This window comes from Salvelinus alpinus, chromosome 15, assembly GCF_045679555.1.
Source record: "Salvelinus alpinus chromosome 15, SLU_Salpinus.1, whole genome shotgun sequence".
Lineage (NCBI taxonomy): Eukaryota > Metazoa > Chordata > Actinopteri > Salmoniformes > Salmonidae > Salvelinus > Salvelinus alpinus.
In genome coordinates, this window is record NC_092100.1 from 53,729,081 (window position 1) to 53,754,997 (window position 25,917).

The following is a 25,917-nucleotide window of genomic DNA, read 5'->3' on the forward strand; positions in this document are numbered from 1 at the left end:
CCAACACAAGCCCAATCCCAGTCAACTCATACATAGACTTCGGTTGGTTCCTAGACAACACACACACACACACACACACACACACACACACACACACACACACACACACACACACACACACACACACACACACACACACACACACACACACACACACACACACACACACACACACACACACACACGCACATACACACACTCTGTCACCGTTTGTCAGAACCAGTGCACTTTCTTCTTTCTTGACTTTCTTGTTCTTTTATTTGTTGTTGTTCGTTTCTGTGTAACTTGAATCTGAATTCTCCATAGCGATAGTGCTTGGATCTCCATAGCGATAGTGCTTGGATCTCCATAGTGATAGTGCTTGGATCGCCATAGTGATAGTGCTTGGATCGCCATAGTGATAGTGCCTGGTGCTTGGTGCATGTTGAAAATGTTCTGGTAATGAGATTGAGACTGTATGGTTTGTTTTCTTGTACTTCCATGGACAGCATGTTAGCCTGTTCTGTTCCAAAATGGCTGCTGGAAGGTGCTGACCTCTTCATTGACTTGGCTCCGTCGCAAACGGCACCCCATCCCATATACTGTGCACTACTTTTGACCGATGCCGTAGGGCTGGTCGAAAATAGTGCACTACTGTATGTAGGGAACAAAGTGCCATTTTAGACCCAGTCGTGTTCTGCCTGAGATTTGCTGCATAGAGAATGGAATGATGAGAACGATGAATGACTAAACGCTTGAAATATAGTGAATAAACTGTTGGAACACTGTCGTCTTGACTTCCAGGCTTGAATAATTCCGTATGAAGCGTTTATTTCGGGGTAATGGTTTGTCAGCATCAAAACACCAGCTTTTCTCCTCTCTCCTCTCCTCCTCCATCGCTGTTTGGATTCTTCTGCTGACTGGCTGTGATATTTCCCACATGCAAACAGTACCAGTACGCTTGGCTAGACCTCTGTAGATCTTAATATTTTCTCCCCTCTTTTAGACTGAAAAAGAAAAGCTGACCTGCAGAGACCGCTTACCAGCATACATGACCAACATAGTCATGATGCTTCTGATGGTGAGTCCAACCCATTTAGCAAAGCACAACTGCCAAGAGGCATTTAAGATTGAACCACATGCATTGTACTGACTACTAATACTGTACATTGTTCATGAAAAAAAACGTGTGCGTCAACAATGACATAATTTTGAATATTGAATAGCTCCCTGTGTGTTTATTCTATAGACTTACCGTTTCTTGTAGTGGCTGCAACTCAATCCCCTCTTTCCGACGATATAAAGTTTGTGCCTATTCCATAACATGGGGCTTGGGAAAGCGGTATTTTTCTACACATGAGAGGATCCAGACAAGAAAATCGTCACAAACTCGTCTGTAAAACCTGAACAGTTTTGAGCTACAAACTAATATGTCACCGCCATCGACAGATGAGACTCTCATGAACAAGTCAGTGTTGGTGGTTTGGCTCTACGACATCCAAAAACTTTACGGCAGTCGTCTGAACTCTCTGTTATGGATGTCCTCATTTCAAAGAGGTTTTCTCACAAAACCGACTCTCCAGACCGAACCGTTGGGGCTACAAACTAATATGTCACCAATATCGAAAGGGGAGACTCTCACAAAGGTGTGGGCTTCAGGGGAGTGGTCTGAAGGTAACACAGTACTGGGCTATAAAAATGGCAAAAAGTGTATAGGGGGTCAAATGTGCCACGAATAACGTGAGTAAACATGGGTCGAAACATTCTTTTTCCTACGTTTTCTTATATCGCTCAGATATGGGACAGACACTTTGAAACCTTATTCCTTGTGATTTATTTTCTGGCTGTCTGTTTTGCCATGCACAAATGTGTTATTCAATGTGTTTCTATGGACTATAGCAGTAAAGGTCCAATTTTCATCAAATATTTTGTATGTATATATTTTTATACCTACAGTGGTCCTAAAATTCTAAATCAAATGGATAAATTATGAATTTTATTACCATCTTAAAACAATTCCATACGTTAGCTTAGTAGATATTTTGATCTAAGGGCTTAGATCTACAATTCCTAAACTGTGTAACAGATGATACTGTACCTAAGCGTTTGACGGCACGCTGGAAAAGATTGACCTTGTCGGGAGGCCTTATCCCTGTTACCTCTTTCCAGATCGGGGTGACCTTTGCTATAGTGTTCGGGGTCATCCTCTACCGGATCTCCATCACGGCAGCGCTGCACATGAGCAACAACCCCACGACGCGATCCAACGTCCGTCTGATGGTAAAAACCACCGCCGCAATCATCAACCTAGTGGTCATTCTGATCCTGGACGAGGTCTACGGAGCCGTCGCCCGCTGGCTCACTGTCCTCGGTACGTCTGACAACTTGTATAGAAGTAGAGCATGCACATCCAGTAACTAGCAAGTACAGTACATGGTATACAAAATCAAGTCATGGAAGAAAGATTCCCTATCTTTGCATGTCCTCGGGATGTCAGCCTGACAACCTAATTCCAATACTGTAATAATAACACATGCATATAGCACATTTAATGTGCTTTTAAAGACTGTTCCAAGCTATCAACAAGGCATTTTGGGTTCTATTTATCAGTGTCCTAGGTCGGTCTGACAACTTGTTTGAACAATTCCTCGGGCAAGACCCATTTACAGAAAGTAAAGTGTGCATTTTGCATTGACAGTCCGCCAACTTCCCGATTAGCTGTGTCACCACTAGCAAGGATTTCTGTTGTTCATTTCTAACAACAGGCCAGTGTACTGCATCACTGTGCTACCTACTTTTCCAACTGAAAATAGCTCCAGAATGTTCTTGCATCTAAGTGACAACAAACGTACCGTCATCTGGTGTGCTGAATGATCTAATCGATCAAATGTATTTGTAAAGCCCTTTCTTTTTTTTTTAAATGTCACAAAGTGCTTATACAGAAACCCTCTATAACACTCCGCTTTCTCTATAGTCCTAGATCTGATCCTACTATACTCTTTCGTGTCAAGTCTCGAGCAGCAGTGGTCTTCTAAGTTATTCACTAACGTCTGTACATCTCCTGCCTGTTTTCTCAGAGGTCCCAAAGACAGACAAGAGCTTTGAGGAGAGGTTGATATTCAAAACTTTCATCCTAAAGTTTGTGAATGCCTTCACCCCCATCATATACATAGCATTCTTCAGAGGCAGGTGAGTCCCCGCAGCTTCTCTCTCTCTACTCTCAATTGTTCTGTATGAGCTTGTAATGTGACGCGGTGGGACGCTATGCAATGCTTTTCTGCTATGCTATGCTACGCTATCTTATGTCATGTCATGTTGTGCTATTTTAATGTCACAGTCTATGTCCGTGAGAGGTCGTAGAACTCCTCTCAGTGTTGCCTCTCCCAACTTCCTTCCTCCTGTCTCCTCATACAGGCTTGTTGGACGACCTGGAAGTTATCTGTATGTGTTTGAGTCGTACCGCATGGAAGAGGTTAAACACTTTTTCACTATAAACCCTCCTCTCAGTCTCTGAGAACTCTGCATCATGAACAGTAATTTTGAGAGTTTTGTTAAAGATTTACCACATTATTTGCCATGTTATACAGGTATATTTAATTTTCATACGTTTTATCATATTGCATAGTGAAGTGTAATGTTATTAACAGCAGATGGCTACGAATTAAACCCTGTTAGTTAACCTAGGAACATAAATTCGGAGTTCACGTATTCAAAATAAATCTGTATGATTCAAGTGCTGCTCTCTTGAAGCTGTCAATCAAAACGCTCACAACAGTGTCAGGCTGGGATTCAATCAAACATGGATAAACGACTACGATTGTCTCTCTTGAGCCGATGTGCAGTGTTTACAGTGAACTTCGACCTCTTTGAATGTCGGGGAAATTGCCTGTGGCTGTGAGGAAGTCGTACATCTGGGTTGGTTTGAATCCCATCCTTAGTACTTGTCTTTTATCGTGTTAGTCTTTCTGTAGTGGAAGTGTTACAGTACGGAAAGGTTTAACTAGTCTTTTTTCCCTCGGCAGTGTGCTCATGGAGGATGTCTGATGGAGTTGTGTATTCAGCTCAGTATCACCATGTTGGGAAAGCAACTCATCCAGAACAATTTGTTTGAAATCGGCATCCCGTGAGTACACACACAAGCGCGCACGCCAGCCTCGTCACACACACACCACAAAACAAAGTCTGTATATCTGACTTGCCTAGTTAAAAAAAAGGTTAAATAAATTCTATAAATAAATATCAAAGATGCAAATGCCAGGCCCATAAGTAGTTTTCTATGCTGATCTGATCCCAAATCATTACTGTGTTCCTGTACCTGTCCCTCCACTGGGACTATGTTCCTGTGCCACTGCCTGCCGTTGGCTCTGACTGTAACTGTGTCCCTGTCTGTGACTGTGTCCCTGTCTGTAACTGTGTCCCTGTCTGTAACTGTGTCCCTGTCTGTGACTGTGTCCCTGTCTGTGACTGTGTCCCTGTCTGTGACTGTGTCCCTGTCTGTGACTGTGTCCCTGTCTGTAACTGCCCTATATGCTGTATGGCGTCTTATGATTGTGTTCCTTTGTGTGCAGGAAGCTGAAGAAGTTGATAAGGTACATCAAGTCTAAGAGAAGGTCCTTCCAGGAAGAGGAGAGGGAGAAGAAGTTACAGCGCTATGAGACGGACCACTTCCTAGAGCCCTTCGCAGGCCTCACGCCAGAGTACATGGAGATGAGTGAGTCTCTCTCTGTGTGGACGTGCGTACGAGTGTGCGTGCTTGTGGGCGTGCGTGCGTGCGTGTGTATATGTGTGCGTTGGTTGAACCATCTGACACTGCTGGAGCTCCCTGTGAGACCTTCGGTAGCAGGACCAATCAGTCAGACAGACCCTATTCTCAAGTATTTGTCTTGAATATAGAATGTAGCCTTTAATTACATTCAATGCCATGCAAATCTTAATCTGGATATGCATGTCTTGTCTACATTGTCCAGTTTATTTAAAAATCCTTTTCTTTCTCTGCTTGTTTTCTCCATTTTCCATGCACCTTGGTTTGAAAGCAAGGTAACAACAGCATTTCTGATTCTCCTTTATGTTCCAATTGAGTTGTGAGGGAACTGTTGCCTGACCTCTAGGTGTGAGGTAACAAAACCCATTCTGCTGCTGCACTGTGACCCGGTACATGTTTTTAGTATGGCAGATATTTCACACTACACACCTCTGCTATGGAAATTCGAGTGGGCATTGGTCCGAAATAGCTGTACTGTACTGTGAAGAAGGTTCCATTCCCATGTTGAATTTAATTTTTATCACATACTAGTGGTACACTCTTAGAGAATTTTTTTTTTTCGGTTGTCCCCATAGAACTGTTTTTGGTTCCAGGTAGAACCCTTTTTTGTTCCAGGTAGAACTATTTTGGGTTCCATGTAGAACCCTCTGGGGAAAGGGTTCTATATAGAACCCAATATGGTTCTACCTGGTACCAAAAGGGTTCTACCTGGAACCAAAAAGGGTTCTTCAGGTGGTTATCCCAAGGGGACAGCCGGAGAACCCTTTCATGTTCTAGATAGCACCCTTTTTTCTAAGAGCGTAGGACAATATCACTGTAATGCTTTAATACATGTTATCCTCCAAAGGTGAAGGAACACTGGTAGCACAATCCACAAGCTGGTTAGTTGGCACCTTCGTTCAAAGACAAGTGTCACAGCAGGTGGAAGAAGGTCCCTTTCAAGGTCAGCAGAATGGTAGCATTCTAGGTAGACTATTTTGCAGTTGCATGACAGATCACGTAGCACCTGGATAGGTGTTTAACAAATCAGCTAACCACATCATATGATCTAGCAATCTGATGCCCGGGTGCCAGACTGAGCAGTCGATGACGTGCCACACAGCCATTGGCGAAATGTGACTGCAGTGTATTCGGCCGGGAACACTGTCACGTCAACAGGAAGTGGCACAGTAAAAGTTGTGGAAACTGTGAGGACTGGGGTCTCTACTGAGTAAACTCAGGGTTTATTTCTGTTGGCCAGAGGACCAGTGAGACCCTGTGATGAATAAAACAAATAGCCTTGTTTTTGTTGTTATGGAGATCTTTAGACGTAACCCCTGTCGTGAGAGAATTCTGATAGGCCTTCATGTTGGTTTAGAAACGATGGTCAATTAATTTCGTCAAACAAGCAAAGCTTTTTAGTCTGTCACTGGCACTGATTTTGGCTCCAGCTTCAAACCGGCGGATGTGAATGGATTGATTAAAGAATTAGATGGAGATGGCTTTTATTTTGTATTGACTTGAATGCTGATGAAACCTCAGGTGGCTGGCTTTAGCAAATGTCAAAGATCGATGCTATTAATGGATGAGAGACCCACAGGCCTTTTTCCTCAGCTAGATAATTAGAGCCCATGTCTTTTGATTAGCTAGTAGAAGATTTGTATGACTTAAATATTTAACAGGGTATTGGATAATGTGTTGCAAAGGCTTTATGGGGGGAAAAAATATGTGATTTTTTTTATTATTCAAATTCTGTATTTGTGTTTACTACTATTGTAAAGTAACATTGATTGAGTAGAATATAGAATATTTAAGACAACATCATTTTTCCTGCACTGTAAGTACGGACAGTTTAGAGTAATTTAAAGTACTCAAAAAAGCAATGTTCAAGTTTCAAGTGCAGTCTTTCTTTCAAGTCGTAAACCTAAAAATGCAGAAATCAATAACAATGTAATACAAAAAATGACATAAAGTAAAACAAAAACACACAAGAAAGTAATGAAGTACACTATATGCAGGGTCAGTCAGTTCCAGTACCATATTTGAAGTGCAGGGTTACTGGAGGCATACTGGAGTGATAGAGGTCAATATGTGACTAGGCATCAGGATACATGATAAAGAGAGTAGCAGCAGCGTATATGATGGTTGTATGCGAGTGGGTGTGCGTGTGTGTAGAGTCACTTGTACAGTGCCTTCGGAAAGTATTCAGACCCCTTGACTTTTTCAAAATGTTGTTAGGTCACGGCCTTATTCTAAAATGGATTAAATTGTTTTATTCCCTCATCAATCTACACACAATACCCCATAATAACAAAGCAAAAACAGTTGTTAGAAATTTTTGCTAAAGGCTTCCCGGGAGGCGCAGTGGTCTAGGGCACCGCAGTGCTAGCTGTGCCACCAGAGACTCTGGGTTCGCGCCCAGGCTCTGTCGCAGCCGGCCGTGACAGGGAGGTCCGTTGGGCGATGCACAATTGGCCTAGCGTAGTCCGGGTTAGGGAGGGTTTGGCCGGTAGGGATATCCTTGTCTCATCGCGCACTAGCGACTCCTGTGGCGGGCCGGGAGCAGTGCGCGCTAACCAGGTCGCCAGGTGCATGGTGTTTCCTCCGACACATTGGTGCGGCTGGCTTCCGGGTTGAATGCGCACTGTGTTAAGAAGCAGTGCGGCTTGGTTGGGTTGTGTTTCGGAGGACGCATGGCTTTCGACCTTCGTCTCTCCCGAGCCCGTACGGGAGTTGTAGCGATGAGACAAGATAGTAACTACTAACAATTGGATACCATGAAATTGGGGAGAAAATGGGGTAAAAAATGAAAGAAATGTTTGCTAATTTATAAAAAATAACAAAAGTATTCAGACCCTTTGCTCAGTACTTTGTTGAAGCACATATGGCAGTGATTACAGCCTTGAGTCTTCTTGGGTATGACGCTACAAGCTTGGCACACCTATATTTGGTGAATTTCTCCCATTCTTCTCTTCAGATCCTCTCAAGCTTTGTCAGGTTGGATGGGGAGCGTTGCTGCACAGCTATTTTCAGGTCTCTCCAGAGATGTTCGATCGGGTTCAAGTCCGGGCTCTGGCTGGGCCACTCAAGGACATTCAGAGACTTGTCCTGAAGTCACTCCTGCGTTGTCTTGGCTGTGTGCTAGGGTCGTTGTCCCATCTCCACAGAGGAACTCTAGAGCTCTGTCAGAGTGACCATCGGGTTCTTGGTCACCTCCCTGACCAAGGACCTTTATCCCCAGATTGCTCAATTTGGCTGGGCGGCCAGCTCTAGGAAGAGTCTTGGTGGTTCCAAAGTTCTTCCTTTTATGAAGAATGGAGACCACTGTGTTCTTGGGGACCTTCAATGCTGCAGAATTTTTGTGGTAACCTTCCCCAAATCTGTGCCTCCACACAATCCTATCTCAGAGCTCTACGTACAATTCCTTCGACCTCATGGCTTGGTTTTTGCTCTGACATGCACTGTCAACTGTGGGACCTTATAAAGACAGTTGTGTGCCTTTCCAAATCATGTCCAATCAATTGAATTTACCACAGGTGGACTCCAATCAAGTTGTAGAAACATCTCAAGGATGATCAATGGAAACAGGATGCACCTGAGCTCAATTTCGAGTCTCATAGCAAAGGGTCTGAATAATTATGTAAATAAGGTATTTCTGAACCTGTTTTTGCTTTGTCATTATGGGGTATTGTGTGAAGAATGCTGAGGGTTAAAAAAATATATATATATTTCAGAATATGGCTATAATGTAACAAAATGTGGAAAAAGTCAAGTGTTTTCAATACTTTCCAAACGCACTTGATGCTCATGTTCATTGAGTGAACCAAGAAGATCTGGAGCAGCAAGATACAGTATCAAAAGAAACATACTTCCTCTTCGTGTGGGAGTTAGACGAATATTGTTTTATTCATCCTGGAAACTCGTTACCGTTTTATAATTGAATTGCTCCTAAGCTAAGCACATAACTAATTGAATGAATTACTTCCTTCCTCTGTACCAAACCTACACCCTGGGCCTTCTCCTCCACGACAGACAGCAGTGTTTTATGCAGATCCTCCTGTTGGCACACACCTCTGCCAGACCCTCCATCAGGCTCTTTTCACAGTGATGTGTCGTTTGTCTTCTGTCCCGTAGTTTAGTCAACATGGCCCTGGTCCTGTGGCCCTCATCTTGCTTTGCCTGTCTTCTTCTCTCTCTTTCTCAAGTGTCTCGATTGCTCCATCTTTCTCTCTATCTTTCTCTCTCTCTCAACTGTCTCGATGCTCCATCTCTCTCTCTGTGTCTTTCTCTCTTTCGCGATCTACAGATGTAGGATCTTATTTTGATAACCCTGTAGCAGGAGAACTTTCCTGCAATACAGGAAATGTAAAATGTGTAGTGTATTTGAGGTTTAAAAAGGCTTCTGAAGTTTGTAATTTCCATTTAGAAATTTCAGACTTGATTTACAGAAAAATGTTTCAACCCTTACCAAAATGCCCATTAATTATAATCTACATAATAAGTAACATTTCCTGTTGCTGCAGGATTATTTTCCTGCTGTAGCAAACTGGTTCAAATTAAGATCCAACATCTGTATCTCTCAGATGATCATATATTTGCAAATCATAGAGGACTGTTTAGACAGACATACATTGTTTGTTCTCTGTCTGCTCTCTGTACTCTTGAGAATGTCTTAAACAACAGAAGACCCCAGTTACAGGGCTTTTTAACTTACGTCACTCTCAGAAGAGGCAGTGACTCTCAGTTAATGCCTGGTGAGTAGGTCTATTCTCAGAGAGTTTAAGACTTAACTTCATTTTCATGGCATCGCATATATTTCACGCTCCCACATTATGGGTATTAAGGGATTGTAAGAGGAATGTTCTTATCCAATGTTCCTAACCTGCAGGCATAGGCCTATTAGTCCAAACCTTCACCAGGCACACCCAAGTTCCACACATTTATTATAGGAGTTGTCAATATTTCACAAAATGCTGCACCTTGTGGTGTTAGATTTCCCCTAGCATGGCTTTTGAAGAGCACCTGCTTCTCAAACACAACTGAGAACTCTCTGTGTGTGTGTGTGTGTGTCTCTGTCTGTCTGTCTGTCTGTCTGTCTGTCTGTCTGTCTGTCTGTCTGTCTGTCTGTCTGTCTGTCTGTCTGTCTGTCTGTCTGTCTGTCTGTCTGTCTGTCTGTCTGTCTGTCTGTCTGTCTGTCTGTCTCTGTGTGTGTGTGTGTGTGTGTGTGTGTGTGTGTGTGTGTGTGTGTGTGTGTGTGTGTGTGTGTGTGTGTGTGTGTGTGTGTGTGTGTGTGTGTGTGTGTGTGTGTGTGTGTGTGTGTGTGTGCGTGCGTGCGTGCGTGTGTGGCTAGAGAGAGAGAGAGAGAGAGAGAACATTTATGCAAAACCTGTCTGAAGTGTACTACTGAGGTTGTGGTGGGACATTACAGAGTACTAGGGGTACAGGGGTAGTACTGGGGTTATGAGAGAGTCACATTCTGGGCTTGGTCATGCGTTGGCTCCATGTCAGTAGAGATTACAGCCTGGGTCTCTGGTCCGATCAGCTTTCCTCTGGCCTGCGTCCCTGTCTGCCCCCTCCCAGGTCCCAGCGTGCTCCCTCTTGTCCCCATCCCTTTTCCATCCCCTCACTGTCTCTTCTCCATGGTAACTGCCCCTCCCTCGTCCCTGACTTGTCCCTGCCTCTCCCTGCCCCTCACCTTCTCCTCCCCCTCCCATGTCCATGCCACTTCCTTCACCGTGTCCTCTCCCTGCCTGCCCCCTCCCTATGTCTCCTCTCTCTGCAAGACCCATGAAGAGTCTCCCTGTTCTGTTCTCTCTAGTCTGGTCCACTCCCATAATTATTTTCAGCTGCTTCAGTAAGTTAACCACTTAGGAGGATGATGTTGCTTTGAATTACCTAAAGGTCAAAGTTGTTACTACGTAACAAATATTCTTATTTAGTTTATTTATACATTTACAAGGGTCATTCAAGTGTTTCTTGTTATCCTACACGTGTTGAGGGAAGAAACCTTGAACATGAGCATGTTTCAGTGCTAGCTGCAGTGTGATGTGAGGTTCAGATAATCTCTTTTGATTGATTTGTTTAGTCTTGTATAACTAGGCCACTCAGGAACGTTCAATGTCATCTTGGTACTGTAAGCAACTCCAGTGTGTTGTGTTTTAGGTTATTGTCCTGATAAAAGGTGAATTTGTCTCTAAGGAAAGCAGACTGAACCAGGGTTTCCTTTAGGATTTTGCCTTTTCTTAGCTCTATTCCATTTATTTAAATAAAATAAAAACTCCCTAATCCTTGCTGATGGCAAGCATACTCATAACATGATGCAGCCACCATCATACCTCAACATATGAAGAGTGGTTGTCAGTGATGTGTTGTTTTGGATTTGCTCTAAACACAAGGCTTTGTATTCAGGACATGAAGTTAATTTCTTTCCCACATTTTTTGCAGTTTTACTTTGTTGGAAACAGGATGCATGTTTTGGAAGATTTGTATTCTATACAGGTTTCCTTCTTTTGATGCTGTCAATTAGGTTAGTATTGTGGAGTAACTAAAATGCTGTTGATCCATCCTCAGTTTTCTCCTATCACAGCCATTAAACTCAGTAACTGTTTTAAAGTCACCATTGGCCTCATGGTGAAATTCCTGAGAAGTTTCCTTCCTCTGCGGCAGCTGAGTTGCATCTTTGTAACATCTTTGTTGTGACTGGGCGTATTGATACACTATCCAAAGTGTAATTAGTAACTTCACCATGCTCAAAGGGATATACAATGTCTGCTTTTTCTTTACCCATCTACCAATAGGTGCCATTCTTTGCAAGGCATTGGAAAATCTTCTCTTTGTGGTTGAATCTGTGTTTGAAGTTCACTGCTCGACTGAGGGACCTTACAGATAATTGTGTGTGTGGTGTACAGAGATATGAGGTAGTCATTCAAAAATAATGTTAAAACACTACTATTGCACATGGAGTGAGTCCATGCAACTTATTATGTGATTTATTAAGAACATATTTACTCCTCAACTTGTTTGGGCTTTCCATAACGAAGTGGTTGAATACTTAATGACTCAAGACATTTCAGCTTTACATTTTTTATCTATTTGTAAAAATGTCTAAAAACATAATTCCACTTTAACATGATAGATTATTGTGTATAGGCCAGTGACACACAATCTCAATTGAATCCATTTTAAATTCAGGCTGTAACACAACAAAATGTGGAAAAAGTCAAGGAGTGTGAGTACTTTCTGAAGGCGATGTATATCTGTGTCCTTGCAGTAATCCAGTTTGGGTTTGTGACCCTGTTCGTGGCGTCGTTTCCGCTGGCCCCACTGTTCGCCCTGCTCAACAACATCATCGAGATACGCCTGGATGCCAAGAAGTTTGTGGCTGAGCTCAGGAGGCCGGTCGCTGCGAGGGCAAAAGACATTGGTGGGTTTACAGTTCAAACTCTGTCTGCACACAGGTTCTTTTTTATTACACTCCTACATTGATTCCTTTCACAATAATAAACGTAATATTGAAGTCACTCCAATACAAGTGATTTACAAAGAAGAAAAAAAACACTCGTTATCTTTGGGATTCTTCGGGCCCTTGAGTTTTTCCTTACCATGTGACCAGGGCTTTAAAGTGCGACCAATTTGGTGTGCGATATTTTGCTCTTCCCGACCTGTAGTTTGAATTTGGGATGATCATTTTTAAATAATAATTGTTGGAATTTTAAGGATTCGCTGTACTGTTGTTTCACAAGCGCAGTTTCGCTAGCGTCATGCGTGCAGCATTACTACAGCGAAAACGTATTCTTTCTAGCCCAAACAGTTCAAAGGATCTTAACCCATATTATACTGCCGCCAACAAACGTCATTTTTTTAACATTCATAAACCATGTTGTGGGCTGTTCTAAAACTATTTGCGGGCTGTTAACCATTTATTTTACACATTTTTCAGTCATGTATGGTACCTCATTAACTAGCTAGCTAGCTAAGAACCTGATAACTTTACCAGTATATCCAAACATTTGGGAGCACAGAAAGAAAGGAAATTGGATAGCTTCTTCAAGAGATCAATTATCATAGGAATGAATGAATGACAGATGTATAGCACACCGTCACAAACTTGACGCTCTGGAGTGTTAATGTTAAGTGGATGACCATATAAAATGGTCTTATGCTTTAAACTGTTAGAAAACTCAGATTCTTTGCTTTTTTATTGTATTTATTATTTATCAATGATTTGTATGCACTTTTTGCACTAGTATGCACTGCTATAGTAAATAGTATGAAAAATAGTTCATTGCTGATTTCATTTTACAATTGTTTTTAATTGATTACAGAGTATAATAGTGACATATACAGGGTTGCAGATGTAATTACAGGGTACAGTAAAATGATTGTGCTCCTAGCTCCAACAATGCAGGACAATGTTAAATAAAACAATACAAATATAATAAAAATAGATCATAATAAAAATTGAAATAATAATATATACATATTAACAACTGTGGCAATGATAAATATCCATTGGGGTGGTTGCAGGGTAAATGTCGGGGGGGGGGGGGGGGGGCAGGAGAGGGATAGGGGGAGTAGGTACTGTAGCTGACTAGTGGTGGCTATTCAGCAGCCTGGTGGTCTGGGGGTAGAAGCTATTAGCCAGTCTTACAGTTTTTGCCATGATGCTACTCTACTGCCCGCATCTGAGTGATGGAAATGGGGAGAACAGGCCAAGGCTCAGGTGGCTGGGGTCCCTGGTGGTCTTCTTGGGCTTCCTGATACACCTGGTGTTGTAGGTGTCCTGTAGGGCAGGCGGTGTGCTCCGAAAGGTACGTTTTGCTGAGCTTACCACCCTCTGTAGCTCCTTGGGGTCCGCGGCAGTAGAGTTGGCGTACCAGGCTGTGATTCAGCCCGACAGTATGCTCTCGACGGTGCTCTGGTAGAACACTGTCAGGGCCCTCGGAGACAGGCCGAATTTCTTCAGCTTCCTGAGGTTGAAAAGTGTGGTTCGACCGTTTCAGCTCCTCGGAGATGAGTACGCCGAGAACCTTTACATTTTTGACTGTCTCCACGGCGACTCCATTGAGGTGGATGGGGGTGTGCCCAGCCTGGTTCCTCCTGAAGTCCACAATCAGCTCCTTTGTTTTCCTGACGTTGAGGGAGAGGATGTTGACCTGGCACCACGCCGTCAGAGTGCCTACCTCCTCCCTGTAGGCCGTCTCGTTATTGTTGGTATTTGGGCCTACTACTATCGTGTCATCAGCGAATTGTGTGAGGCCACGCAGTTGTGGGTATACAGGGTGTACAGGATGGAACTAAGGACGCACCGTTGCTGGGCCATCATGTTGAGAATCAGTGTCGAGGAGGTAATATTGGCTGCCTTCACCACCCAGGGGGCGGCCCATCAGGAAGTCCAGGACCCAGTTGCATAGGGAGGAATTCAATCCCAGGGCTGTGAGGTTTGTGGTGAGCTTAGAGGCCACTATGGTATTGAAGGCCGAGCTGTAGCCGATGAACAGCATCCTTACATATGCGTTACTTTTGTCCAGGTAGGTGAGGGCAGTGTGCAGTGCCAATGGCGATTGCATGGTACGTGGATCTGTCAGGGCGGTAGGCGAATTTCGTATGCTATGATCAACCTACTCATGAAACATGGGGGAATAGGGCTTGAAACATTTCATCTACATATACTCACGATCAACTTTGAAGTTGACATGATATAAGATTTCAGCTGCCTTAATACTGTAATCATTTTGTATTTAATTAGCGGTAAGGGAAAATCAGACTTATTTTGTGGTGCACTGCTCTTCATCATTGCTGTCTCTAGCCCTGTGAACGAGTTGATTTGTCCTTTTGTGATGACGACAAAGTGGTTTTGTATCTTGCAATTGTGTTCGTTTTTTAATGATTTGTTATTCAATATAAATTGATGTGTGTTTGTCATAGAACGATGGGACTGTTTCTTATCGCTGCAGTAGACGCTCAGCTTTACAGCACTGTGCAGCCTGTGTACCTGTAACGTACCGTTTCGTCACAAATTGACAGACAGTCCAATCAGCAAATGATCATTAAGGCAGGACTCCCGAGCGTCCAATGGCTGTGGATATGTAACCCGATACCCCATAGTCATTCAAGGCCAAGTGTTTTGAAGTAGGGAAGCTGGGCTTTTAGCCAGAACTTCCGTGAAGCCATTTATAAGCAAATTACCTTGATATTCCTTGATAAAACAATTAAATTATAACGGAAATTCCCCCAAAATGGGGGTATTCATATTTAAGATGAACTCAAAGAGAATGATTGTTGAGGAATGGAACCCAATGAATGGAACCCTTTGTGATTGACTGCCTTAATTAACAAATATATTTGTTATAAGATTGTAATATCAATTACCATCAAGAGTTCTAACTCTCATGTGATTCTGCTTCTCTGATTCTAGGTATATGGTACAACCTTCTCCGAGGTGTGGCTAAAGTGGCCGTCATCATAAACGTAAGTCATTCCTGTAATCCCAGCAAAACATAATAGTGACCAAAAAAAAAATTCTTCTGACTTTAACATATACTGTTTTGATTGTTTTGAATGTTCTGCCAAAGGTACTGTTTTTTATTCCATCTTATCCATTCCACAACCCCCTGAACAATAACAAGTCTGCACTTAAAACTAGAACATATTTCATTGAAGCTCAGCCCTGGTCCACACAACATTTACTGAGAATTTATGTCACCACTTTTGGGGGGGTTACTTGTAAAAGCTCATAATAAGGCTTTTAAATGCCTGCCCCTCTGTGCAGAGAAGACCATATTTGGTCAGAAAGAGAGCTAGCTTGGTTCTAAATTCTACACCAGGCTCTCACTTCACTTCCAAAGGGATCACAATCGTCATGGCAATGGCAAGTTGAGATCCAGATCTGGGTTATTTATGACATTCAATCAAGATGGAAGGGAGGGATCTCCTCACCTCTATTCTCTTATTGATAATGTTTTCAACAGTACAGGATGTCAATGTGTTTTTACTTTAAGGCCTTGGATACACTGTAGGTTTATGTGCTGACAAATCACAGAACCCAGAATCAAATATCGCGTGGGTACTGGCCAGCTTCTCAGGTTAGGGTTAGGGTTAGGGCTAACATTTATGTTAACAGTCAGTCACCAAAGACTATGTGCTGACAGGCAGATAGTTGCAGATGAAACAGCAAGATGGCACCGACAGACATGGCAGCTCTGCTTCTAGCAATTAAGCAACTTTGAAGTATTTCGTTTTTTTGTGTGTTACACTATTAGCCCAGAACGTTTTTTGTGTTATTACATACAGCCGGAAATAACTTTTGGATATCAGAGCGGCGGTAACTCACCAGCACTACGACCAGGAACACAACTTCCCGAATTGGATCCTTTGTTTGCACCCCCCAGGGCAACTGAATTTATCCCAGAGGCTGCTCCAAGATGCTGCCGGCGGAGAATAGGTATTTGGAGTGGACTTCTAGTCTGACTCAGGAGGCGGGCAAACCATCCACCGCTTCCGAGTGTATTACTTGTTAATGTTCAGTCTCTGGAGAATAAAGTAGATCCTCGCTCAGGGTGAGGATCTCCTTCCAGAGAGACATCAAGGACTATAACATACTCTGTTTCACGGAATCATGGCTCCTTCTGGATATACTGTCCCCGTCCATTCAACCAGCTGGGTTCTCAGTACATTGCGCAGACAGGAATAAAGGCTTCCGCTTCTGGCGCCTCCAACTCAATCATCAAGTTTGCAGATGACACAACAGTAGTAGGCTTGATTACTAACAATGACGAGACAGCCTACTGGGAGGAGGTGAGGGCCCTGGCGGAGTCGTGCCAGGAAAATAACCTCTCCCTCAATGTCAACAAAACAAAGGAGCATGGACTTCAGGAAATAGCAGAAGGCGCACGCTCCTATCCACATTGACGGAACCGCAGTGAAGGTGGAAAGCGGACATTTCTGGGGGGAATGGCCCTAGCCCTCACCCTCCGATCCAACAGGTCCCAGACGTGCTCAATGCGATTGAGATCCGGGCTCATCGCTGGCCATGGCAGAACACTGACATTCCTGTCTTGCAGGAAATCATGACCAGAACGAGCAGTATCGCTGGTGGCATTGTCATGCTGGAGGGTCATGTCAGGATGAGCCTGCAGGAAAGGTACCACATGAGGGAGGAGGATATCTTCCCTGTAACGCACAGCGTTGAGATTGCCTGCAATGACAACATGCTCAGTCCAATGATGCTGTGACACACCGCCCCAGACCATGACGGACCCTCCACCTCCAAATCGATCCTGCTCCAGAGTACAGGCCTCAGTGTAACGCTCATTCCTTCGACGATAAACGTGAATCCGACCATCACCCCTGGTCAGACAAAACCACGACTTGTCAGTTAAGAGCACTTTTTGCCAGTCCTGTCTGGTCCAGCGACGATGTGTTTGTGCCCATAGGCGACGTTGTTGCCTGTGATGTCTGGTGAGGACCTGCCTTACAACAGGCCTACAAGCCCTCAGTCCAGCCTCTCTCAGCCTATTGCGGACAGTCTGAGCACTGATGGAGGGATTGTGCATTCCTGGTGTAACTCGGGCAGTTGTTGTTGCCATCCTGTACCTGTCCCGCAGGTGTGATGTTCGGATGTACCGATCCTGTGCAGGTGTTGTTACACGTGGTCTGCCACTGCGAGGACGATCATCTGTCCATCCTGTCTCCCTGTAGTGCTGTCTTAGGCGTTTCACAGTACGGACATTGCAATTTATTGCCTTGGCCACATCTGCAGTCCTCATGCCTCCTTGCAGCATGCCTAAGGCACGTTCACGCAGATGACCAGGGACCCTGGGCATCTTTCTTTTGGTGTTTTTCAGAGTCAGTAGAAAGGTCTCTTAAGTGTCCTAAGTTTTCATAACTGTGACCTTAATTGCCTACCATCTGTAAGCTATTAGTGTCTTAACAACCGTTCCACAGGTGCATATTCATTAATTGTTTATGGTTCATTGAACAAGCATGGGAAACAGTGTTTAAACCTTTTACAATGAAGATCTGTGAAGTTATTTGGATTTTTACGAAATATCTTTGAAAGACAGGGAAAAGGGACTTTTCTTTTTTTGCTGAGTTTATCACAAGGCCATCAGAATGTTAAGTAGCAATCACTAGGTTACTATACCCTGCACCTTAGAGGCTGCTGCCCTATATACTGTACATAGACATGGAATCACTGGTCACTTTAATAAATGTTTTTCATACTGCTTTACTCATTTCATATGTATATACTGTATAATGGTATTATATTCTACTGTATTTTAGTCAATGCCACGCCGACTCCTAATATTTATATATTTCTTAATTCCATTATTTTACTTTTAGATTATTGTGAATTGTTAGATATCACTGCACTGTTGGTGCTAGAAACACAAGCATTTCGCTACACCCACAATAACATCTGCTAAATACAGTGAGGGAAAAAAGTATTTGATCCCCTGCTGATTTTGTACGTTTGCCCACTGACAAAGAAATTATCAGTCTATAATTTTAATGGTAGGTTTATTTGAACAGTGAGAGACAGAATATCAACAAAAAAATCCAGAAAAACGCATGTCAAAAATGTTATGAATTGATTTGCATTTTAATGAGGGAAATAAGTATTTGACCCCTCTGCAAAACATGACTTAGTACTTGGTGGCAAAACCCTTGTTGGCAATCACAGAGGTCAGACGTTTCTTGTAGTTGGCCACCAGGTTTGCACACATCTCAGGAGGGATTTTGTCCCACTCCTCTTTGCAGATCTTCTTCAAGTCATTAAGGTTTCGAGGCTGACGTTTGGCAACTCGAACCTTCAGCTCCCTCCACAGATTTTCTATGGGATTAAGGTCTGGAGACTGGCTAGGCCACTCCAGGACCTTAATGTGCTTCTTCTTGAGCCACTCCTTTGTTGCCTTGGCCGTGTGTTTTGGGTCATTGTCATGCTGGAATACCCATCCACGACCCATTTTCAATACCCTGGCTGAGGGAAGGAGGTTTTCACCCAAGATTTGACGGTACATGGCCCCGTCCATCGTCCCTTTGATGCGGTGAAGTTGTCCTGTCCCTTTAGCAGAAAAACACCCCAAAAGCATAATGTTTCCACCTCCATGTTTGACGGTGGGGATGGTTTCTTGGGGTCATAGGCAGCATTCCTCCTCCTCCAAACACGGCAAGTTGGGTTGATGCCAAAGAACTCCATTTTGGTCTCATCTTACCACAACACGTTCACCCAGTTGTCCTCTGAATCATTCAGATGTTCATTGGCAAACTTCAGACGGGCATGTATATGTGCTTTCTTGAGCAGGGGGACCTTGCGGGCGCTGCAGGATTTCAGTCCTTCACGGCATAGTGTGTTACCAATTGTTTTCTTGATGACTATGGTCCCAGCTGCCTTGAGATCATTGACAAGATCCTCCTGTGTAGTTCTGGGCTGATTCCTCACCGTTCTCATGATCATTGCAACTCCACGAGGTGAGATCTTGCATGGAGCCCCAGGCTGAGGGAGATTGACAGTTCTTTTGTGTTTCTTCCATTTGCGAATAATCACAGAAACTGTTGTCACCTTCTCACCAAGCTGCTTGGCGATGGTCTTGTAGCCCATTCCAGCCTTGTGTAGGTCTACAATCTTGTCCCTGACATCCTTGGAGAGCTCTTTGGTCTTGGCCATGGTGGAGAGTTTGGAATCTGATTGATTGATTGCTTCTGTGGACAGGTATCTTTTATACAGGTAATAAACTGAGATTAGGAGCACTCCCTTTAAGAGTGTGCTCCTAATCTCCGTTCGTTACCTGTATGAAAGACACCTGGGAGCCAGAAATCTTTTTTGATTGAGAAGGGGTCAAATACTTATTTCCCTCATTAAAATGCAAATCAATTCATAACATTTTTGACATGCATTTTTCTGGATATTTTTGTTGTTATTCTGTCTCTCACTGTTCAAATAAACCTACCATTAAAATTATAGACTGATAATTTCTTTGTCAGTGGGCAAACGTACAAAATCAGCAGGGGATCAAATACTTTTTCCCCTCACTGTATGTGTATGTGACCAATAAAATGTGATTCGATATTTGTAGATGGTATAAAGCACACTGAAGACAGCGCTCCTTTTGCTGAAGTTGACCCCTATATTCAACCGATATAGCATTACTAGAGCCCTACTGATGAAGCCGTTGACCGATATGAATTGCCGATATTTGCCTTAAACAGAAAAATGTGTTTCTTTACTCCACAGATAACGAGCAAATATTAAATACAGTACAAGTGAAACGTTTGGACACACCTACTCATTCAAAGGTTTTTCTTTATTTTTGCTATTTTCTACTTTGCAGAATAATAGTGAAGACATCAAAACTATGAAATAACACACATGGAATCCTTTTGTAACCCCCCAAAAAAGGGTTAAATAAATCAAAATATATTTTAGATTTTAGATTCTTCAAAGTAGCCACCCTTTGCGTTGATGACAGCTTTGCACACTCTTGGCATTCTCTCAACCAGCTTCACCTTGTCACGGATCCCTCCGGAACTTTCATTACGCACACCTGGTGTCACGACTTCAACCGAGGCAGGCTCTCCTTCCCGTTCGGGTGGCGCTCGGCGGTCGTCGTCACCGGCCTATTAGCTGCCACTGACTCTTTTTCCTCCCCCTCCTTATGTGTTTATTTGTATCACCTGTGTTCAGTTAAGTTGTTAATTAGTGTGGCTTTATTAGTCAGCCAGCCCGTAGGCTTCTTTGTGCGGGATTGTTCGTCTGTAGCTGTGGATTTCGGGAGTGGTTTATTGCATTGTATACTGGGTTTGTCTCCCGTGTTTGTAGACAGGTGTTTATGACACCCAGTAAGTCCGTGTTGGACATTTTGGTTTGCCGGTTGGGAATTAAAAATCACCGTATTGAAGCTCTGCTGTTCCTGCGTCTGATTTCACACCCCCCCGACACTCAGGTCGTTACACCTGGCCCCTATTGATTAGTAATTGTATAAGTGTGCCCTTTCTTCACCAGTGTCCTGTCGATTATTGTTACAGTGTCTGTTGGTTCGTGTGAGTACCTGTGCTATGTTGTTTTGGCTTTCGTGCCACGTATATTATGCAGATGATTACGGTTCTCGTCCCGTGTGATAATCATTGTGCGATTGTGTATTTAGTCGAGGTACTCCTCGCTCTTTTGTTTTGGTTTCTACACTGTGTTTTGTATATCTGTTTGTATGGTCTTCACCCCTGTGCCTTTACACGGCACGCTGTAATTTGGGAAATAAACATCCCTATTACGCATTCCTGCGCCTGTCTCCCAACCCATTTATACCAACGTGACACACCTAGAATGCTTTTCCAACAGTTTTGAAGTAGTTCCCACATATGCTGAGCACCTGTTGGCTGCTTTTCCTTCACTCTGCGGTCCAACTCATCCCAAGCCATCTCAATTGGGTTGGGATCGGGTGATTGTGAAGGCCAGGTCATCTGATGCAGCACTCCATCACTCTCCTTCTTGGTCAAAGAACCACACATGTGGTCGTCCGTTCACCTACTTTGCGTCTCACAAAGACACGGCGGTTGGAACCAATAATCTAAAATTTGGACTCATCAGATCACAGGACACATTTCCACCGGTCTAATGTCCAGAGCTCGTGTTTCTTGGCCCAAGCAAATACTTTATTCTTATTGGTGTGATTTAATAGTAGTTTCTTTGCAGAAATTTGACCGTGCAGGCCTGATTCATCCAGTCTCCTCTGAAAAGTTAATGTTGAGATGTGAATTTATTTGGGATGCAATTTCTTAACTCTAATGAACTTATCCTTTGATGGGTCTTCCTTTCCTGTGGCGGTCCTCATGAGAGACAGTTTCATCATAGCGCTTGATGGTTTTTGCGACTGCACTTGAAGAATCTTTCAAAGTTCTTGAAGTTTTCCAGATTGACTGACCTTCATGTCCTAAAGTGATGATGGACTGTTGTCTCTCTTTGCTTATTTGAGCTGTTCTTGCCATAAAATGGACTTGGTCTTTTACCAAATAAGGCTATCTTCTGCATACCACCCCTACCTTGTTACCACACAACTGATTGGCTCAAAGGGTGGCTACTTTGAAGAATCTCAAATATAAAACATATTTGGAATTGTTTAACACTTTTTTGGTTACTACATGATTCCATCTGTGTTATTTCATAGTTTTGATGTCTTCACTATCATTCTACAACGTAGAAAATAGGTGTGTCCAAACTTTTGACTGGTACTGTACATAGAATAAACAAATACGTCTGCTCATTTGCGGAAATGTTTTGGTTATGTTCAATGGTTGCCTGAAGAGGGCGCTCTACCAGCAGCTCATTGAACATCATTCAGCCTTAGGTCACAATGTGAGAGAGAGTAGGCATGATGGTTTGACGGTGAGTAGTTTGCCACAGCCAGCATATATGAATAAAAAATGTAATAACGTTCAAATGTGAAGAAGCGACGTGTGACATACGCCCAGTTTCTTGAAACGGGTGACATTTGGAACATCCTTACATGTCTTCAGGTGCTTTCTCATTGATCACTGTCTGTCTCTCGCCAGGCGTTTGTGATCTCCTTCACGTCAGACTTCATCCCGAGGCTCGTCTACCAGTACATGTACAGCCCAGATGGCTCCATGCACGGCTTTGTCAACCACACCATGTCATACTTTAACGTCTCAGACTTCCAGGATGGTAAAGAACCTATGGACCCTCATCATCTGGGTTACCAGGTGGAGATGTGTAGGTGAGATAACGCACAGCACTGGGTCAACAACTTATATTTTTGTGATAAGTAATTACAGTGTAATGACCATGTAATGTCTTAATTTTCTGTACCGTAAAATAAAGTGCTACCAATTTTTGTCATGCGTAAAAATAAATAGTTGTTAATAAATAGTTGTTGCAGTTAAGAACAAATTATTATTTTCAATGACAGCCTAGGAACAGTGGGTTAACTGCCTTGTTCAGGGGCAGAATGACAGATTTGTACCTTGTCAGCTCGGGGATTTGAACTTACAACCTTGCGGTTACTAGTCCTACGCTCTAACCACTAGGCTGCCCTGCTTCAGTCTTTGTAATCAGTTGACTCTTGACTCTAGGTATAAAGACTACAGGGAGCCCCCATGGTCCAACACGCCCTATGTGGTCTCTAAAGAGTTCTGGGCGGTCCTGGCTGCCCGACTGGCCTTCGTCATAGTCTTTCAGGTGAGTGGAGGAGAAGTCTCTTTGTAGTTGGTAACACACTTGTCTGCAAGCACTTCTATATGCCTCCCCACCAGAGACCGGAGTTCGATCCCTGTTTCCACCCTCCCTTCCAACTGTCTCCCCCCTTCATCTTACTCCATCTCAACTTCTGAACTGTCTACATATAACATGAAACATAAAGAAGAATGCAGTTGCTGGAAGTGTACAGTTAGTGCCAGATTCTACAGCTACAGTGTATGTAAATGTAACGTATGTGAAATGGCTAGCTAGTTAGCGGTGGTGCGCGCTAATAGCCTTTCAATCGGTTACGTCACTTGCTCTGAGACCTTGAAGTAGTGGTTCCCCTTTGCTCTGCAAGAGCCGCAGCTTTTGTGGAGCGATGGGTAACGATGCTTCGTGGGTGACTGTTGTTGATGTGTGCAGAGGGTCCCTGGTTCGCGCCCGGGTCGGGGCGAGGGGACGGACTAAAGTTAAACTGTTACATATATGAGGGATTCAAAGACACGCTCATTTTGCTTTGTGAGATTAGTATACAGTAGGGATCATCAACTAGATTTTTTTGTTGAGTGGTCGGGGGGCCGGAACATAATTACAAATCATTTGTAGACTGCAAATTGACCGCAAGATGGCCAAACGGATATAATGTTAGACTAAAATATAATTTTGAATCTTGCTTACATTTGTATATGATCACATGTGTTTCTCTATTATGCGTGGGAATACTTGAGAACAGATCTCCCAAATTAAAATCACTTGGAGAGGATTTGGGGTTTTTACAGTCTTTTTTTCTAACAAGTTTTTGCTCAAAAACTTGGGGGGCCAAATGAAACCACACCCACGGGCCACCAGTTGGGGAACCCTGGTATACAGTATACTTCCTGTTTCCTGCTGGTTGACCAATGACATGCTGTCTCTCCACTCCCTGTAGAATATGGTGATGCTGATGAGGGACTAAGTGGACTGACTATATATGGATTTTCTATATTGATGTCATTAGTGCGTCAATAGAAAATATATTAGCGAACACATTTACAATTATTTGGGGAAACAAAGTGAATATTTGTTAGAGAAAATATATTTAAAATGTTTTACCTCTCTTCCCTCCCTGTAGAACGTGGTGATGCTGATGAGTGACATTGTGGACTGGTTGATCCCAGACATCCCTAAAGACATCAGCCTCCAGATCCACAAGGAGAAGATCCTGATGGTGGAGCTGTTCATGAAGGAGGAACAGGGCAAGATGCAGTTCATAGACAGCATGACTCCTTGTGACGGCAAGCGGCGCAACAACCACGCCCCTATAGCCCGCTCGCGCTCCATCCCACACACACACAGTCACACACACGCCAACAACTTCTAGCAGCTACTGTAAGGTGTAGCCTTGCAAGCTAAGCCAAAGGGTTACTACTCTCTGTGTCTTTATCCTTGTCCAGACATTCCGTAGAAAGGGGGAAGTGTTCCCTTCAAGACGTCGTCGAGGCCGAACTATGAGAAACAGAAACAGCCCGAGTGCACAATGCCTTTCTGTCAAACCATTCAGTGAATAAATAACTAACTAGCTAACTGCCAACCAGTTAACTAACTGCCAACCAGCGGGGTCGTGGTTTTGAGGTTGATCTTAAATGTGGCGGACCATATGCCATATTCAGAGCAGCCAGAGAAGAGAGAAAATGTTTGCTTAACATGTTCTTTACATGCTTTACCTTCCAAGGTTTTTCTATGTTTGCCTCTTTATAAACAGGATGTAGATTATACATCATCCTTTGCTCTTATGACTCAGCCATATCCATGGTGAAACCGTGCAAATAACCACTCTCATAAACGCTACACTTTTTATTCAATTGCTACACAACATTAATGTACAATTATTTTCTTTACCTAGATTTTTTTTATTGTATTTTTAACAACAAAAAAAACGAACTTGGATATCTTGAAATGTATGTGTGTAGAGCAAAGGATATAATCTTAAATGGGTGACAGGTTTTGTATGTCTTTGATTCAAAGATCTCAAATGTTTTTAGCTACCAAGCACACAGTTGAGCATGGTTGATACAACACCTGGTTGTGGGCTCCCATGCTATCATATAGCAAAAGCAGTTAGTAGAGTATTTTATGGCGTTACAGTATACAAGTACAATAGCACTGTATGATGACTAGATGCTGCTAAACATAGTAAAACACCTTTGAATGACTTTAGTTCAGAACATACAACTTAGCAGTGTTGTAAGAATACACCCCTGTTGTAACATGTACAGTTCAGGCAAATCTTTCTCTGCCACAATACATACATTAAACTATGTGACTTCTACGCTTCATAGCCAATCAGGATATTATTTTACATATGGAGTAATAATAATGAAACCTTTCAATTGTACTTCAAATTGTATATTGTTTACACTTACTTCTGTCTACTGGATATACGAAGAAATATAATATTTCTCATTCTTTACTTGCCTTTCTTCAGAGGACAAGGACACTTTGATCCTTTTATATGTCTAACTAATGTCTTCATACAAAATGAGAGTAATTTCATAGCAGCATATTTTACTGTATTGATACTGACTATGTTGTAAATGTATAGGCTGTCTGCCTATTCATTTTGATGTGATGTTGAATAAATAATGCATTAAATTGAATGTAAACAACAATGTGGTATGGCTATTGAGTGTTGTCATGTTCTTAGGCTAGGAAGAGAAATGTATTCCAAAAAGGATTGCGGCCTTTGCAGTAACTTAGAATTGAATAATAGAGTATCGGTATCAAATGCAATAGAATCTATTTGAACCTAGTTTGTTTAAACAGTTTTTTTTAATCCAACATTCAACATAATCCAAGATGGCGTAGCAGTGTAGACGTGTATTTTTTAGTGCTCTCGTGCACATTGTATTTTTTCGTACTTCTTGTATATATTTATTATTTTTTTTCTATCTCTTTTCGATTTTCAATTCGATTATACCTTCCGGTAACCTACCTCACCCAATGTGGTACGGAATCGCTATCATTT

General features: G+C 42.9%; 1 protein-coding gene across 4 annotated transcripts in view; it reads left to right on the forward strand.

Annotated features, from left to right (window-relative positions):
* LOC139540334 (anoctamin-1-like) overlaps positions 1–25,561 on the forward strand; it is a 67,114-nt gene extending 41,553 nt beyond the window's left edge. For all 4 annotated transcript variants that reach the window (XM_071344088.1, XM_071344090.1, XM_071344087.1 and 1 more), the window contains 11 exons: positions 986–1,060; positions 2,149–2,350; positions 3,057–3,168; positions 3,394–3,451; positions 4,002–4,102; positions 4,548–4,690; positions 11,991–12,143; positions 15,138–15,190; positions 22,268–22,452; positions 22,808–22,913; positions 24,025–25,561. In XM_071344088.1, coding sequence (XP_071200189.1) covers positions 986–1,060; positions 2,149–2,350; positions 3,057–3,168; positions 3,394–3,451; positions 4,002–4,102; positions 4,548–4,690; positions 11,991–12,143; positions 15,138–15,190; positions 22,268–22,452; positions 22,808–22,913; positions 24,025–24,273 — 1,437 coding nt within the window. In that variant the 3' untranslated portion in view covers positions 24,274–25,561. The remainder of the gene's footprint in view (positions 1–985; positions 1,061–2,148; positions 2,351–3,056; positions 3,169–3,393; positions 3,452–4,001; positions 4,103–4,547; positions 4,691–11,990; positions 12,144–15,137; positions 15,191–22,267; positions 22,453–22,807; positions 22,914–24,024) is intronic.
* The last annotated feature ends 356 nt before the right edge of the window (positions 25,562–25,917 follow it).